The sequence below is a fragment of the Pleurodeles waltl genome, chromosome 6, assembly GCF_031143425.1.
Source record: "Pleurodeles waltl isolate 20211129_DDA chromosome 6, aPleWal1.hap1.20221129, whole genome shotgun sequence".
Classification (NCBI taxonomy): domain Eukaryota; kingdom Metazoa; phylum Chordata; class Amphibia; order Caudata; family Salamandridae; genus Pleurodeles; species Pleurodeles waltl.
The window spans coordinates 624140175-624158250 of record NC_090445.1 but is presented as its reverse complement, the minus strand read 5'-3'; the positions used below and the strand labels follow the sequence as shown (position 1 = coordinate 624158250).

Here is an 18076-nt window from a genome sequence, read left to right as displayed (position 1 = left end):
AATTATTACCATGTTTCAGTGTCGCCTGATTTAGTTACTAACCTATAACCATGTTTCAGTGTCACCTGATTTAGTAGCGTGAGGGCCTAGGGCTCCCAACAGTACAAATACTCTCCTGCATGTTTCAGATAGTCATTGACAAAGTTCTAAAATATTTTTTTTAAACAAGCAATTATTTGTTTTTCGCTGCAGCGAGTACATTAAAAAAAAAAAGTTTGTCATTAAGTAGGCAAACGTTGACAAGAAACTTAAATGAGTCAATTGCTTGGCTAAACTACCGTTAGACAAAAACAGCTTAGCAACCGTACACGATTAGTGTGAAGTCTAAATTGAAACTCCTGGAGTTCAATGCATTAGTTAGAAAAGCAAGAGCTGGCATTCTAACGGATAGCTTCATACTAAGGGTGTACGTGTCGTTTAAAGGATCGCACAGACAAGGTCCAAAATCTGCAAAGGAACAGTGAGTTTTTACGCCATATTTTTCCATCATACTATCTTAACTTTCCTCCACATAAAAACCGAAATCACCAGTCCTTACACTCGCGTGAGTTCTTATAAACACTCCCCTTTCAAAAAAAATCACCACGCCTTGATTGAAAGAATAGCCAATCAAACGTGTGCTACCACCTCCCTGGGCCTTACCGTAAAATTCAACCAGGCTCCGCCCCTGACACAGACTCCTCCCCTAACTCAGTGTCTTTTAGTTACGTCACCTGTTCTGATCTTTTCAAGATGGAGGAATACGCACGTGAACCCTGGTAGGTGACACAGAATCATTACTTTTCGTAGGACATTAGAACAGGGCAGCGAAACGTGTGGTCTGTTGGTGTTGCATCCGTGACGTTCTTTGCAACGGCGTAATGCCTTATGTGCGACTCACAATTCCTGGCTGTGAGAACCATCCCCTGTGTGTCAGTAATGAATGGAGAAGACTGGGGGTGACCTTGTCACTGCTGACTCTCTTCGTTACCATAGAGGGTGGCGCCGGTGGTAGGAAGTGCAAGATACATAGCGAATCGTTACCCTGTAGAATAACTATGTTAATGTCAATTTTTTTTAATTGCCATTTTCTTGTGGTACGCGAGGAAGCTGTAAGGAAGTTGCAGGACCAGCGATGTAATCGTGGACATTTTTTTTAATCAGGCACAGGGGACCTGAACGGATCGGAGTTGTCAAAATACATTACTTGGGTCGTGCGGACCTTGGGCGAGGGAACAGTCGAATGGTTTTTACAAAAGGGCGGGGAAAGGGGAGTGATATGAGTGGAAATATGTCAGCACCAAATGGACGTACACGTTATGACGTATGTTCTGCAGTCAGGTAGTGAGATGGTATGTGGCCGATTGTTGTATGTCAGAAAAATGTCCACATATTACCCTGTATTGAAAAGATAGTTACAATGAGCAAACCAGCGTTTTATTCAACATCTATATTGCACCTTTTAGAAGGGCAATTAATAAACAACTAATGACATGTTTGCAAGAAGTACGTAGATCACTTACCTGTGGAGGTGGCCAAGCCAATACATTTGCAGGGAGAGCCGAGGCAAGGGTCTGGATAGGTTCTTAAAGCACGAGAAAAACATCAGGCAAAATATTATAAAGTTGCTTCAAAATTCAAAAATGTATGTTACTATAACGTGTAGGTTTGATAATAATACATCACATTATAACACCGCACTAAGAAAAGTACTTACTAAAAGTAATCGTTTTTAAATATAAACCATTAGTGCGTTAAGAATCAGGACAGTTGCCATGTAAAGCCTGTACAAAGCACTGATTATTACAAAACAACATTATATTCTACTAAACAAAGCACAAAACATTTTTGCACAACTGGTATTCTGAACTCACACTTTTGAATGGCTTTTATGCAAGATGATGAAGGAAAAGCGAGTTTTAGTGATATAAAGTATATGCCCAAGATAACACAATTTAAGTGGTGAAACTGCGATTTATCCAGGTTTTTTTCGGTTTCACTTTGTGTATATCAGTTAGGTAATTACTTTTTTTCTGTCTTTCCTTATGTTAAAGATACTTTTTTTTTTTGTTGTTGCAGTTTTGATATAGTGTGAACATGACCCAAATACCACATTAGAGGGCTTTACATGAGCTTCAGTTACATTACAAAAGATCACATTCATTTTCTCACAGACATGAGGAGATTAAGCACTTTGCCCAGAAGCACTAGTATTTGTGTCAACCCCATGGCTCAAAGCTGATTTCCCCACTTCCAAAGTCAGCAGCACAGGTCCTAATGTCATAACCACTACATGAGAGCTTGGCTTGTTATGGGCTTGAGGTTCCAACAGGACCTCAAGCTGAGCTAGAGCCAGGCTTGAGCTGTCAGGTGCTCGCTCACCTCTGTTAGTGCATCAGACCTTAATAAGTAAACTTACAAGGGGACGCGAATAGGTCGATGAATCTTTTGACTTGCATTTAAGATGTTCTCATCATAGGTTCAGTACATTCAAATCAATAACATCAATAGGAGTCAGAACTTGACCTTTCAGTCATGAATAACCACACCTTTATGTAAAAGTTAGAATATTTATTTCCCTATATTAACAAAGCTAATGTCACGTGAGTTAACCTCCAAATCAAACGTTAAACATACAGACGCAACACTGGCTGTCCGAAGCGTCTAAAGAAACGCAATCTAATCAAGGCTTGTGCTACTACACATTCTGATAATACAGTGCAAATTAATAGCAAGAATAACTGCGCAAACGATATTACATACATTTAGATTCACCAAAGAAAAGACCACAGATGTTATTCCATATAGCGGACTTCATTAGTGAGTTCCCTAACTAACTTCAGATTAGAATTAACATGTTGGGCTTCATGCAAAACAATTTAGTCAACACAGATTTGGAAAACATCTAACTTTGGTTCTATCAAAATATTACTGTTGGTACCTGGAAACAAAAGCAAATATAAATGAAAAACATCATTACATCTGTAAACCTAATCCTCAGTGTGGATCAGCAAGCAGTGTCAGTCTTCGTCCTCAGAAAATCAGTTAGGTCAGCAAGGCATTAGAAGTCAGCATTAAAGTTCAGAAAAGGCAAAGTCTTTAAGCATTAAAGTTAAGAATGTCTATTCTCAAGACGGAAAATGGGCAAAGTCTAAACTTTCAAGAAGAATGACCCCTCTTCTCTCCGCGCAGTCCCGCTAAGTTAGATTTCCTAAAAGTACTTCACAAGTCCCTGTTGGTCAAGGGATCGTATGTTCACACTTTGTCCAGTGAAACATCAGTTCTACATTTCTACTAGTACACGGTTCACATGTCGATGATGGGCTCATCCTGTACTGTTTTCATCCATCCGGCTCGTCCGGTAACAATATTGTTGCAGCTTATCCTCCAGTCAGTGTGGACATTGTTCTCCTCCTGAGAAAGTCAGTCTTAAACATGTTACATTTACACTGTTGCATTCAACAGGAACAACATCTTTCAGTAAGCAGTTCTCATGAGAAAACTTTTAGCGAACACATTAAGACAGTGCAGTCGAAATCACAGTTTAATTCATTAAGCTGATATCTTTTATAAATGCTTCAAGAGATGCAGTTTGACATGAGGCCGTGCAACTAGGCCCAGACCTCTACTAAGTTAAGGCTGTCAATTAATAAAGCTAGTACATAATGCATAACCATAATATGACACATTACTACACTAATCAAATATGCTCAATATTTCATTTTAATAAACCATTAATAAGTACACTTTATGAATATTGGCAGCCTTTCATTATGGTTACATTTTCAAATGCATGCATCATTTTTCCTACGTTATTACATTTTCTACACAAATTCAACACTCAGGATACATGAATATTCATTAATAATTATGTTAAAAAACTCCTGCTCTAGCAATCCTTCCTCTGATGACTAAATGTGTCATCACATTCAACCTTCTCTCACATATGTTTGCATCAGCCAAAATGCTGTTGGTTCAATCCCGTCATACTTTTGTTCTCTTCTCGAATTTTCCCTAAACACATTTTCCCCTTTCTTTCCTTCCCTCCTCTGATTCTTCTCCTATTTTAAAAACATGGCTGTTTATTGGTGTTATACATGTAACAGTGTCACATGTGGCGAAAATTGTGTCCTGTGCCACAAGTACACAAGAGACAGGCTCTCAGTAACCCATACAAATATATCTGATTCAAATGCATACATGCTCATACATCCCCAAAGACCACACCCTACTGACACACATGGCAGCCCTAGTCAAAGTATTTTGTTCAAGGCATAGTATCTGGCTTTATAGACAGTGGGTTGAAAGTCGAGGAAGCTGGCTGTGGGGGGTGTCTGGTAGTAATGCATGAGTTGTTTAGCCTTTGGTAGCTCACATTGATTTTCACACGTCCGAAGTAGCTGGTACTACAGAAAAGACTGGACATCCCTGCTTTAAAGGTTGAGATGTGTATCCATTACACAGCACTACTGCCATAGGATTCAAAATAACCATCTCACTTTAGTTATAAAGTGTGTCTCTTCTATATGCATGTGTGGCATTTCTCTTAACAAGTAGCCCCGTTCAGAGCTATCAGCAATCTTTTCACTGTCCAATGAGACCACTACTTCTTGTCTAAGGCATTACATTCTTGCTATATTATGTGTACCAGTGACCTCAGTTTAGCTGCTGATGAGTGAATCGAGACAAAGCCTACCTAGTCATGGATGGTAAGACTGTTTTTAGTCTGTTTTCTAGCACTTTTGCCAGTAGTTTGACTTCAACCTTGATTAGCAATATGGGTCTGTGACTGGCTCTTCTTAGTGTGTCTTTATTGTGTTTCAGGATTAACAAAATCCTTGCTGTACAGGGAGTGCAGAATTATTAGGCAAATGAGTATTTTGACCACATCATCCTCTTTATGCATGTTGTCTTACTCCAAGCTGTATAGGCTCGAAAGCCTACTACCAATTAAGCATATTAGGTGATGTGCATCTCTGTAATGAGAAGGGGTGTGGTCTAATGACATCAACACCCTATATCAGGTGTGCATAATTATTAGGCAACTTCCTTTCCTTTGGCAAAATGGGTCAAAAGAAGGACTTGACAGGCTCCGAAAAGTCAAAAATAGTGAGATATCTTGCAGAGGGATGCAGCACTCTTAAAATTGCAAAGCTTCTGAAGCGTGATCATCGAACAACCAAGCGTTTCATTCAAAATAGTCAACAGGGTCGCAAGAAGCGTGTGGAAAAACCAAGGCGCAAAATAACTGCCCATGAACTGAGAAAAGTCAAGCGTGCAGCTGCCACGATGCCACTTGCCACCAGTTTGGCCATATTTCAGAGCTGCAACATCACTGGAGTGCCCAAAAGCACAAGGTGTGCAATACTCAGAGACATGGCCAAGGTAAGAAAGGCTGAAAGACGACCACCACTGAACAAGACACACAAGCTGAAACGTCAAGACTGGGCCAATAAATATCTCAAGACTGATTTTTCTAAGGTTTTATGGACTGATGAAATGAGAGTGAGTCTTGATGGGCCAGATGGATGGGCCCGTGGCTGGATTGGTAAAGGGCAGAGAGCTCCAGTCCGACTCAGACGCCAGCAAGGTGGAGGTGGAGTACTGGTTTGGGCTGGTATCATCAAAGATGAGCTTGTGGGGCCTTTTCGGGTTGAGGATGGAGTCAAGCTCAACTCCCAGTCCTACTGCCAGTTCCTGGAAGACACCTTCTTCAAGCAGTGGTACAGGAAGAAGTCTGCATCCTTCAAGAAAAACATGATTTTCATGCAGGACAATGCTCCATCACACGCGTCCAAGTACTCCACAGCGTGGCTGGCAAGAAAGGGTATAAAAGAAGGAAATCTAATGACATGGCCTCCTTGTTCACCTGATCTGAACCCCATTGAGAACCTGTGGTCCATCATCAAATGTGAGATTTACAAGGAGGGAAAACAGTACACCTCTCTGAACAGTGTCTGGGAGGCTGTGGTTGCTGCTGCACGCAATGTTGATGGTGAACAGATCAAAACACTGACAGAATCCATGGATGGCAGGCTTTTGAGTGTCCTTGCAAAGAAAGGTGGCTATATTGGTCACTGATTTGTTTTTGTTTTGTTTTTGAATGTCAGAAATGTATATTTGTGAATGTTGAGATGTTATATTGGTTTCACTGGTAATAATAAATAATTGAAATGGGTATATATTTTTTTTTTGTTAAGTTGCCTAATAATTATGCACAGTAATAGTCACCTGCACACACAGATATCCCCCTAACAGCTAAAACTAAAAACAAACTAAAAACTACTTCCAAAAATATTCAGCTTTGATATTAATGAGTTTTTTGGGTTCATTGAGAACATGGTTGTTGTTCAATAATAAAATTAATCCTCAAAAATACAACTTGCCTAATAATTCTGCACTCCCTGTATTTGAATATGAAGGGAGGAGGCTGGTCATGTTTTATAACATCAAAACATTGTGTAAACGGGAACCATATTCTGTTTACTGATTTTGTAAAACTCCAATAGATAACCAGCTACCCTGGGAGCTTTACCAGTGAGGAGTTCATGAAATACTTTATTCTACCTGTAGATCCTTGTGGCTATATTGGGCAACTTAGAACCGCTTCCAATAAATGTGCACCATTTATAACCCATACAGTGAGGAGTGCTTCTTGGATATAGTTTGCATCTAAACTTAGGTTTTGAGGTTACAAATGTGCACACCATGACAGACCTTGTTTGGCAGTGTGCCTGTTGTATGTGCATTGCTTTGTTATACTGAGGTTCAAATAGGATGCCGATTTACAAAGAGGGATGGCATGATCACTTATGTTGGAGTAGCAATAGGTCTGTGTTGGAGAGGGAGTATCTTGTGGATTTTGCAGGCAAATACTCTTGCCCTCTTACTTCGTAACCACCAGTCTCTGAAATGATCTCTGGCAATGCAGGCATGACGGGCTCTGTGGCCCTATGGGTAAGAATTGTCGGTCTTACTAGGATAACTTGTGGGTAAGTCAATTTTGATGTTACCACTAGTACAGACCATCTCAGTATTCAACGCATAATGACAATTTCTTTTTTGAGGATTGCTATACTTTCCTCTTGTGGATCGATCAAAGTATGTATTGCATTAGTAGAGGCAACACAATTGGTCAATGTGCTGTTAAGCAATTTGTAGATCTAGCTTAAAAGAACTATTGTCTGCAGTATGAGTTGGTAACAATCCTAGGCATTTGGTTCTAGCCAGAGGACTATTATTCTCTCACCACCTCATATCGTTGCCTCTTTGGTGTATTATTCCACTTGCCAGAAAGTTCTTCCAATGAAATGCATGAGTATCTATTTTACATCTGAAAAGTACACTCCGTCCTCATGTTGCTTATCAATTGAATTCTCTGCCTCTTATATGCATTCTGTACAGACTTTTTTCCAACATTGACAAAGTCAGTGAGGCAGGCTTTTATGTTAGAAACAGCATTTGTGCCTGCAACGCCTGTGATGGACTTTTGTATTTACATGCATTGGCAGATGAAAGGCAGACACATTGACTTTGCGAATGCATGTTTATTTTCATCTGTGGCACCACCTGTATAGCAACTGTGGATTGGTAGCTGCCAGTCACACAATTCGACTTGGCCTGGCAGGACCTACCTGTGCTGTGTATTTTGCCCTAGTAATGAACTAAGCTCTTCAATGAGATAAATGATGAACTGTCTGATGCGACAATACCTACCATGTCTTTTCTGCTTATGCTTCCCAAACAGCTGTGATTTGTTAAAAAAAAACACCCTTCTGCTGTTTTGTTCCCAAATCATTCATGTATCACACTGTGGGATACACGGCTGCCATTGCTGTCTTCTCCAGTATGGTTGCCCACTTCCATCATCTGCTAACTTCTGTTTTCTCTTGGCTTTGCTTGCAGTCCCTGGAGGATAGTGGATGACTGTGGCGGGGCCTTTACTATGGGCACCATAGGAGGTGGAATCTTCCAGGCAGTTAAAGGGTTTCGCAATGCACCTGTGGTGAGTTTTAAAATAAATAGAGGAGCATGTGATAGGTTTAAAAGGGGAAAAACATGCATTCATGTAAAATATACTTTTATACTGTGCTAGTGTGTTTGCCTGAAGAATTCTGCTCGAAAAAGGTACCCCTTGGGTTGAATGAATACAGAGTAGGTTGTCCATCGTGTGTACATCTCTTTTGCCATCTGCACTATCTTTTAATCTATGGTGAACACAGCGGACCCAATTCTGGATTGCTTTTTGTGCAGCAGGTGGGAGAAAGTGATAGTCGCAGCACTATGTCTGCATTGCAGGAGTTACTTGAACTTCATATTTTGGTGCTGCCCCTTTCTCTCCTGCAGTGCAGGCTTAACCTAAACCTGGGCGAATAATTGGGAGTGCTGCCTCTATGCAAGTTACTCTGCCAGATACTTCATTGCTGTCTCATCTTAGTTTTGTCTGATTGGACAGGTTTACAAAAACAGGCCATTAAAATCAGTTGAGTATGAGGATGATATTAACACAAACGTGCGATTAAAGCAGTCGGGCATGAGGATGAGACCCTTAAAGATCTCATACTTCTAAACAGTCTTGGGCTTCTTGGTGTCTTTCATTCGGACAGTCAAATAATGCACACACACAAATTTAGTGCCCAAATGCAAGACTCCAGTAACCAGGGGCATTTTACCAATACTCAGGACAACACAAGACAGCCCTGGGAAATAAGTGGCACAGTCTGTCCTTTGCCTTTCCTTTTCACTTAAAATAGACTAACAAATAAAACTGGCTAAAATACTGTTGAGTTTTGAAGCTTATGAATAACTTCTAGCTGCTTCACTCATGCTTTGCTACCTACAGGATCTGGTCCAGAGTAGTGCTTTGCAGAAGAGGAGGTAACCTTAGAGTGCTGCACTAGAGAAAGGGAACAGCTACTTTTTTGTGTCTTTATTGAGCACCTCAACCATAAATGTTGTACGGAGGTTGCATTGAGCAGTCCGTAGTAACTGTCTTATTGCCAAGTGAGTGCTTATGAGAGAATAGTGATATCACAAAGTATTGGTTACAATACAAAAAGAGATCATTATGTACTCAACAAGTTTCCGGTTTCTGAGTTTTTTTTTTTTTTTTTAAACCCCTTTACTAGAGATTATTCTTTAGAAAGAAATTTCTGTCAGCATGCTAGGCTTTTTAAAGGCATTGCTATAGGTGTATTGCCAAATCGTCTTTAAACCATTAACTCCATTGTTAATCATTCCTGTTTTTTTGTGACTTGCATAGATAGTCAAATACTCTCAAAATTAGCACAACGTGTGAAGATAGTGAGGAAAGTCTTAAATATCTTTGTGCATTTTTCTACATTGACTGTTGACTGCTTCAAAGTATGACATTGTTTTCACTTTTATTTGTTGACAATGTTGTAATAGAAAAACACTCCACATGTTTCACAGAGTCCAAGCCTTTATTACAGGCTATCACATAATCCAGTCAGAGCTACAGATGTCAGTTGGAACTCATTAAGATGTTCATTACCATCTGAGAGTAAGAAACCAATTGGGCAACAAGGGGAGGTCAGGAAAAGGAGAGGACTGTACCAGGGGATAGGAGAACAATTACAACACACTTCTTTACTTTAGGAAAAAATATATAAATATGTTTAAAAAAAAAGTGGTAAGGATCACAATGATGGAAGGCCTTAGAGCTTTTTAAAAAAGGGAACGCTTTTCCAAAAAATACAGTGCAATAATGTGGTACAATTAGAAGAATAACATATGATAAAATACAATGAGGAGGGAAGGCCCACTAAAATAATTGTAGAGTAAGAGAAAGCATTGATGGAGGAACCCATCATGTCGAGACAAAATCCCTGCCAACTTTGGGCAGATCCCACGGGCCTAATCTTACTCTCAGAAACTGGGCCCATTTACACTGTTAAGCAAATCATATGTCTCTTTGTTGAGATGCTATTCTTTCCATAATGTCTGTCTTGCTCACTTTAACTTACACATTCCTTTTTATCCTGAAAGGTGTCATTTTAGTTTTGGGAGCTCTCTCCTTAAGTGATACAGAAGGTGGCACTCCGGTAGCGATATTGGGAATGGTGCAGTGTGCCTGTATGGTATCTTTTAAGGCTTTGCTAGCTAATACTGATAACACTTCTGCTCTTTGCATGTAGTCTTAAACCATGCAATTTATCCATTCAACCAAACCATACACCCGTGGCAGTAAAGGGCTGTCTTGAGATGCAGGACAATAACCTCAGCAATAAACCCCAGCACCTAACTTGCAGTAAATTACACATCTTTTTCTGTGATGAGTACTTTGGGTATGCTTTCATCATGGAAGATGTCTGTCAACATTTCCATTGAAACCTGCGGTTACATTAGGAACACACTTTGCCACCATTCAGAGTGATAGTCAACTAATAACTTGAACGAAAAGGTCATATAAAGTTTTCTGATTAAGGGGTCCTATGATACCTAAAGCGAGCTGGGCCCAGGGTCTACCAGGAAGTTTTGTAGGAGAGAGGTAACCTGATCTGGAGAGTGTAGTGTTTAGATGTGTTTGTTCTGGAATCTCCCCAAGGTTCTGGGAAAGAATGTGAGTGAGAGAATGCGAGTGACAGAAATAGGCAGTTGGTTAGAGTTGGTGGTTGGTTTTTTTTCTACCTCTTTGGATTCTTAAATAAATACATATGGAATACTCAGACCCATCGCAATTCTGTCTTCAGTATTGTACATTTGGCGACAAGCAACGAAATCAGGAACAGCTCGATTCACAGGAAAAACCTAATCATAGGAGAAAAGACCCTAACACCGATCATTTGTGACATAGAATGTGAAGGCACACGTAAAAGCAATCAAAAATCAAACAATCCACAGTCTCTTGTGAAGGTATCTCATTAGTATATTTTCAAAATCAAAGTAATGGCTAAGAATATAGTCTTTAGAATTTAACAATAGAATTCGGATCCTATCTCCAATCGAAATCAGCATTCCAACTATTTAGTTCATAGTTCCAGTCGTTTTTCAATCCATCATAATTACATGAGTTCCAATTTTATAAAGGTTTTGCAAAATCATTCATATAATTTTGTATCAGAGTTCACAAACAGTTCCTCCTTTGCTTGTTTATATGTCCATCTCTCTTACTTGTCCATATGTCCGTCAACACGTGTTTCATCCGGGGAGTACCCTGGACTTCTTCAGGACCTCCCAAAGTATTATACTCAAGTGTAAAATGACCTAAATCAAACTGAACAGTATATTCCATATTAGAATATTATCATTACAAAATATTGGTCAACACTCAATAGTGGGAAATGTACATTTCTCATAATAAAAATTAATACATAATAGTGACTTCAAATATCTACCCTTAATTTGGCTATAATTTAAAATGACTCAACTGTCAAATTACAAAATTACACACAACATACATTCAGTTTAATGTATTTGAAACAGCCATTTCCTGACCATCTCTTCTTATAACTCAATTTCCTTGTTTGTAACCTTCATAGCAGAAAATTCCATAGACCTTTAAATAATATATTCAGTATCTTGACATACCCTTTTCTTGCAAAGCTGTATCACCTGTAACAAGTCATTCTATTTTATCTCAATTTCAAACCTAACAGTTGTATCTAAAAGTAAATAGGTAACATAATATTCCTGTAAGTATTCACTTTTAATCCCTACATCTCTATACACCCCATAGTAGGGGTGGTTAGGGGGTGAGACCCCAGTGCAGAGCACCGTAATCTAACTGTATTTAAGTTCCTAGATTGGGAAATTTGGAGCGCCTTTTTCACTCTCTGATATCACCCTCCTTCTAATGGTTACCGATCATTTGTGCTTCGGATGACTAGCGCTTTCTCAACTTGTACTGTTCTGTGCCACATGTGAGTAATAGACTTAAAGCGTCTTATTTAAAAAAAAAAAGGGGAATTTACTAGTGTTTAGACAACAGACAAGAGTGGCGTCACCGACTGCAGTGTATGAGGAGTAGTCAGTGAGTTAGCTATTGTGAATCTCACTGCGCTGCGCTTCACTTCGTATGCAGTGCATTTAATCCTCTATCCAGCCAGCTGGGGCGCAGGGCTCAGGCGGGCCCCACATCACCTAGAAACTGTGAAAATAGACTGTCTGCTCTAGCTGTCATTGCAGGTGCTCCTTGTTACAGTAAAAAGCATGCAGCCATATTGAAACGATAAAACTGCTCTGTGTCTTCAACAGAGGCTCACCCAGGAAAAAAAAAAAAAGGAAGAAATAAAGTGATCAGGAATATATTTTAATTAAATGTAACCCTGATTGTTGACTGATACTTGTACTGTGACACAACTAATTTCAAAATGCAGAACGTACCGGCACCAGCATTTTATTTGTCTTCTCCTGGAGATCCGTCTATTCCCTTGCTAAAGTGAAAGAAAGTCTTTACTCATTATGCTAGAGTTTGTGGCACATCGTTAAGTGCGGAGAGGAAGACTTCTCTGTTAGTGCATTGCTTGGGTTAAGAAGGGCAAGAAATATTTGAGCATCTCCCGGATCTTTCAGATCAAGAAGCAACAGACTTAAATGAGTATGACATATGCATTAAGAAGTTGGACATAAACTATCTCCCAAAGATTAGTACGGTTCTTGAGAGGTATTGTTTTGAATGGAGAATACAGTGTTCAGGCGAGTCTGTCGAGCAGTATATTACAGAATTAGGAAAACTAGCTTCTACATGCAATTTTCGGGCTTCACTTGATGAGAGGTTGAGAGCTCAATTGATGTTGGGATGTGCTACTGAGAAAGCCTGGAAGAGCATGTGGCACAAAGATAATCCGTCTTTGCAAAAAGTCCTAATTGCTGCAAAGAATTTTGAACATTCAAAGGCCTGCACTGAAGTTTTAAAGAAAGAAACGTCATTAAGTGCTAGTGGGTCTGAAATTAAGAAAGGAGTCTTTGTGCAGGTTGTACAAAAAACTAAGACCCTTAACAGAGGGTTGGATCCTAATAATACTAATTTAAGGCATACACAAGGAAAGTGCTTTGGATATGGCAATGAGGGTCACTTTGCAAATAATAAAGGATGTCCTGGATGGAAAGCTATGTGCAGAACTTTTGGAAGAAAGGGTCACTTCACGAGGTGCTGAAGATCGGCGAAAGATCTAACAAAAGTGCAAGAAATAGACTTTAATGGAAAAGAGGCGAATCCTGAAGAGAAGAATTATATTTTTCAAGTTAAAGGTTTTTCCTCTAATGATCCTTTGGAACTAGTCAAACTGAATGGAAACTCGGTCAAAATGCTGTTTGACTGTGGAGCCAAAATAACACTTATTCCAAAAACATTTTATGAGCAAAGTTTGACTGGAAGTGTTCAACTATTTAAACCGGACATCAAACCAAAAGGTTATGGGGGTGTACCTATACGGCTTTTAGGATATTTTGGGGGCACCATTGAGTTCAATGACAGGATTGTGCCAATCAATCAATCAGTGGATTTATAAAGCGCACTACTCACCCGTTAGGGTCTCAAGGCGCTGGGGGGAGGGGGAAGCTACTGGTTGAAGAGCCATGTTTTGAGGCGTTTCCTGAATGTCAGGAGGTCCTGGGTCTGGCGAAGGTTCAGTGGAAGGGAGTTCCAGGTTTTTGCAGCGAGATGAGAGAAGGATCTTCCGGCGGTGGTGCGGGGGATGGAGGTGAGGGCGAGGCTGGCAGAACGAAGATGGCGGGTGGGGGGGTGGAAGGAGAGTCTGTCGTTGAGGTAGGCTGGGCCTGTGTTGTGGAGGGCTTTGTGTGCATGTGTGATGAGCTTGAAGGTGATCCTCTTTGAGACGGGTAGCCAGTGCAGGATTCTGAGGTGGGGGGGAGATGTGGTTGCGGCGTGGGACGTCCAGGATGAGGCGGGCAGATGCGTTCTGGATTCGTTGCAGCTTCGTTTGGAGTTTGGCCGTAGTTCCTGCATATAGGGCATTTCCGTAGTCCAGTTGGCTGCTGAACAGGGCGTGGGTGACAGTTTTCCTGGTTTCGACGGGAATCCACTTGAAGATCTTGCGGAGCATGCAGATAGTGTTGTAGCTGGAAGAGGAGATTGCTGAGTCATTCTGAGTGTAGAGTCCAAGATGAATCCTAGGTTGTGTGCTTGGGTGGTTGGCGAGGGTGCGATTCCTAGGGAGGTGGGCCACCAGGAGTCGTTCCATGCTGAGGGGTTGGTGCCGAAGATGAGGATTTCTGTTTTGTCCGTGTTAAACTTGAGGTGGCTTGATTCCATCCATCCAGCCGGCGATGGCGTGAAGTCCGTTGTGGAGGTTGTTCTTTGCAGTTGTAGGGTCTTTTGTGAGGGAGAGTATCAGGTGGGTGTCATCTGCATAGGATACTATGTTGATGTGGTGGGTTCGCGCGATGTTGGCAAATGGGGCCATGTAAACATTGAAAAGCGTTGGGCTGAGAGAGGAGCCCTGGGGGACGCCACAGATGATCTTGGAGGCTTCTTAGAGGAACAGCCGAAGACGGACTCTTTGGGTTCTGCTGACGAGAAATGACGAGATCCAGTCGAGAGCCTTGTCGCGGATTCCGTCGTTGTGGAGGCGTGTGCGGAGGGTGTGATGACATACCATGTTGAAGGCCACGGAGAGGTCCAAGAGGATGAGTGCCGCGGTTTTGCCTTTGTCGCCTATGGTCCTGATGTTGTTCGTGGCAGCGATGAGTGCGGTTTTGATGCTGTGATTTTTGCGGAATCCGGATTGGGAGGTGTCGAGCACCATGCTGTCATCCAGGAACCGGGATAGTTGGCTGTTCACGATTTTTTTGATGACCTTGGCTGGGAAGTGGAGGAGGGAGATTGGTCAGTAGTTCTTCGGGTCATCTGGGTCTGCCTTGGATTTCTTCAGCAGGGGGTTAACTTCTGCGTGCTTCCAGCTTTCCGGGAAGGTGGCTGACTTGAAGGAGCTGTTGATGGTGTCGCAAAGGTGGAGAGCGATGGTGTTGCTGGCTTTTTGGTCTGATGGTGATCCGGAGTGGATGGAAGCCATGGTTTTGGTGGTGTCTTCTTTGTTGACGAGGGTCCAGGTGTGGAGGAGGTTGGTGTTGCTCGGGGCGTTGGGTTTGTGGGTGTCTGTGGTCTGCTGGTGGGTCTGGGGTTTGAAGCTGTTGTGGATTTCTTCTATCTTTCGGCGGAAATGGTTGGCGAGGAAGTTGCAGAACTCCTGCGATGGCGGGGGTTCGTTGGAGCAGGTCCTGGGGTTGGAGAGCTCTTTGATGATGCCAAAGAGCTCTTTAGTGTTGTGCGTGCTGGTGGCTATGCGGCTTTTGAAGTGGGTCCTTTTGGTGCGGAACAGCTGGTGATGATTGCGGTTGGCATCCTTGAGTGCGGTGCGGTTGGATTCGGTAGGTAAAAGGCGCCAGATTTTCTTCATTCTGCGGCAGTTCCGTTTGGATTCCTGTAGGTCTGGGGTGAACCAGCTGGCCTTGGTGCTGTGGAGGGTTTTAGAGGGCTTTTTGAGCGGCGCAAGGGTGTTGGCGCAGTCTTCAATCCAGCGATGCAGGTTGGTGGCGGGTGTGTCGGGGTCTGGGGGCCTAGGGGGTTGGGCCTGGGCGAGGGTGGAGATCAGTTGTTCTGTTGAGATTTTGCTCCAGTTGCGTCAGGGGGGTTGTGTGCGGTGCTGACAGGTGACTGGTTTCTGGTTGGAGAAGTGGATGCAGCGGTGGTCTGTCCAGCTGAGTTCGGTGGTGTGGCTGAAAGAAATGTGGCTGCTGGCTGAGAAGGTGGGGTCGAGTGTGTGGCCTGCGGTGTGGGTGGGCGATGTGACGAGTTGTTTGTGGCAGAGGTTAGCGAGGTTGTCCAACAGGTTGGTGGTGTTGATGTCGTTGTTGTTTTCTAGGTGGAAGTTAATATCGCCGAGGAGGATGTAGTCTGTTGAGGTGAGGGCCTGGGCACTGACTATGTCGGCGATGGCGTCGCAGAATTGGGATCGGGGGTCTGTAGATCAGTGTTCCTTTGAGGGTGGTGTTGGCGTTGACGTGGATGTTGAAGTGGAGGTGATCGTGAGGTTTAGGGTGTAGGGGGTGCTGCTTGAGACTTTGATGGTGCTTTTGTGGAGTGTGGCGATTCCTCCTCCTGGTTTGTTGGAGCAGTCTCTTCTGGTGATTTTGTAGCCTTCAGGGATGGCAATGACTATGTCGGGTTCAGAGGCCGAGTTCGTCCAGGTTTCGGTGAGGAAGGCGATGTCTGGTGAAGTTGAGGTCAGTAGGTCCCAGAGTTCAATTGCGTATTTGTGGACGGAGCGGGTGTTGAGTAGAATGCAGCTGAGGTGGTTGTCGGCAGGTCTGTTGTGGTGCTTCAGGGTGCAGGTGAAGTGGCAGGCTTGGCAGGAGAAGGGCCCTTGGTGTACTTCCGGGTGGCCTGGAAGCAGGTGGAGCAGCGTCCTAGATTGAGTGCGTGGAGGTCGCTGGCAGTGTAATGGCGTCTAGTGGTACGGGGCCCCCGCGGGCCAGGGGTCTGGCGCTGAACACCGACGGGCGCAGTCAGGCTTGCCTCTGGCGCGCCATCGGTGCGGATGCGCGGCAACTGCCATTAAGAAGGGGAGGTGGGAGGGAGGAGGAGGCGGGAGGGGAAGGCGAATGGGGGCTCGAGGGGGGCCGGGCCGCAGAAATGCAGCGGCGAAGGCAGAGGATCGGCTCAAGGAGAGGCTGCAAAGGAGCGCACAAGGGGCAAAAAGGAACAGAAAACGATAAAAGCAGTGAAAACAAGGCACAATAAGAACAATGAAAACAGGCACAATAAAACAATAGGCGCAAGTCTAGGAATGCTTACCAGCAGCCCACTAGACACCAGGGATGAGGCGCAGGCGAGTGCCTGCAGGTAGTCGAGGGCCTCGAACACGCAACAGCAGCGTGAGCGGGGGTCAGGGGCACGGCACAGCTAGGTGGTGCTGCGCGTGTGGGGGAGCGAGCTCCGGACCGAGAAACAGGTCAGAGGTCACTCACCTGCGACGCGCAGCGACTGCTATTAAGAAGGGGAGGTGGGAGGGAGGAGCAGCTGGGAGGCAGAAGGGGAAGGTGAATGGGGGCTCGAGAGGGGCGTGGCCGCAGGGACGCAGCGGCAAAGGCAAAGTGAAGGCAGATGATTGGCTCAAGGAGAGCTGGCAAAGGAGCGCACAAGGGGCAAAAAGGCACAGAAAACGCTAAAAGCAGTGAAAACAAGGCACAATAAGAACAATAAAAACAGGCACAATAAAACAATAGGCGCAAGTCTAGGAAAGTTTACCAACAGTCCACTAGACACCAGGGTGGTGGAGGGCCTCGAACACGCGACAGCAGTGTGGGCGGAGGTCAGGGACACAGCACAGCTAGGTGGTGCTGCGCGTGTGGGGGAGCGAGCTCCGTACCGAGAAACTGGGAAAATATATGTCTCCATGAAGGGTGATTCTCTGATAAGTTGGCTACATCAACGTGATCTTAATGTATACTTATATCCGAATGTTCATCCTCCAGTGTGTGTTAGAAGTGATTCAGTTAAAATTGTATGTGATATCGCACCCACAACGCAAATAGAGGATGAGTCTGTTATCAGTTTGATAAAGAGTAGTGATACCAAATGGACAAAAGATTTTCCGGAAGTATTTGCTAAAAAGATAGGTTGTCTCAAGAACTATTGTCATCTCATAAAATTGAAATCTAATGCTCGACCTAAGGTAGGTAAAGTCAGGGGTGCACCATTATCAGTGCAAAAGTACATGAGATGAAATTTGACAGATTGGTTAGTGAAGGGGTGATACAGGAAGTGGAGGCTACTGAATGGTTGTCTCTGGTGGTCTAGGCACATAAGGCTAATGGAGGGGTGAGATTGTGTGTAGATTTGAGAGAGCTTAACAAAATGGTGATTGTGGATCATTATCCTCTTCCTAATATTTGTGAATTATTATTATGTTCTCTTAATGGTGCTAAACATTTTTCTTCTTTAGATCTAGCATCAGCGTATCATCAAATAACTTTACATCCAGACTGTCAAGATTTAACTGCGTTTGTAACACCTTTTGGAACATTTAAGTTTGTGAGGATGCCATTTGGCTTGATCTCAGCTGCGGCTGTCTTCCAAAGAGTAATGGAATACATTCTTAAAGGACTAGAAGGT

At 43.1% G+C, this 18076-nt stretch overlaps 1 protein-coding gene across 2 annotated transcripts in view; it reads left to right on the top strand.

Moving 5' to 3' along the window:
- Positions 1–677: 677 nt before the first annotated feature.
- The window catches only part of TIMM17A (translocase of inner mitochondrial membrane 17A), a 63590-nt gene continuing 46191 nt past the window's right edge, over positions 678–18076 (top strand). For both annotated transcript variants that reach the window (XM_069238952.1, XM_069238951.1), the window contains exons 1-2: positions 678–758; positions 7885–7984. In XM_069238952.1, coding sequence (XP_069095053.1) covers positions 733–758; positions 7885–7984 — 126 coding nt within the window. In that variant the 5' untranslated portion in view covers positions 678–732. The remainder of the gene's footprint in view (positions 759–7884; positions 7985–18076) is intronic.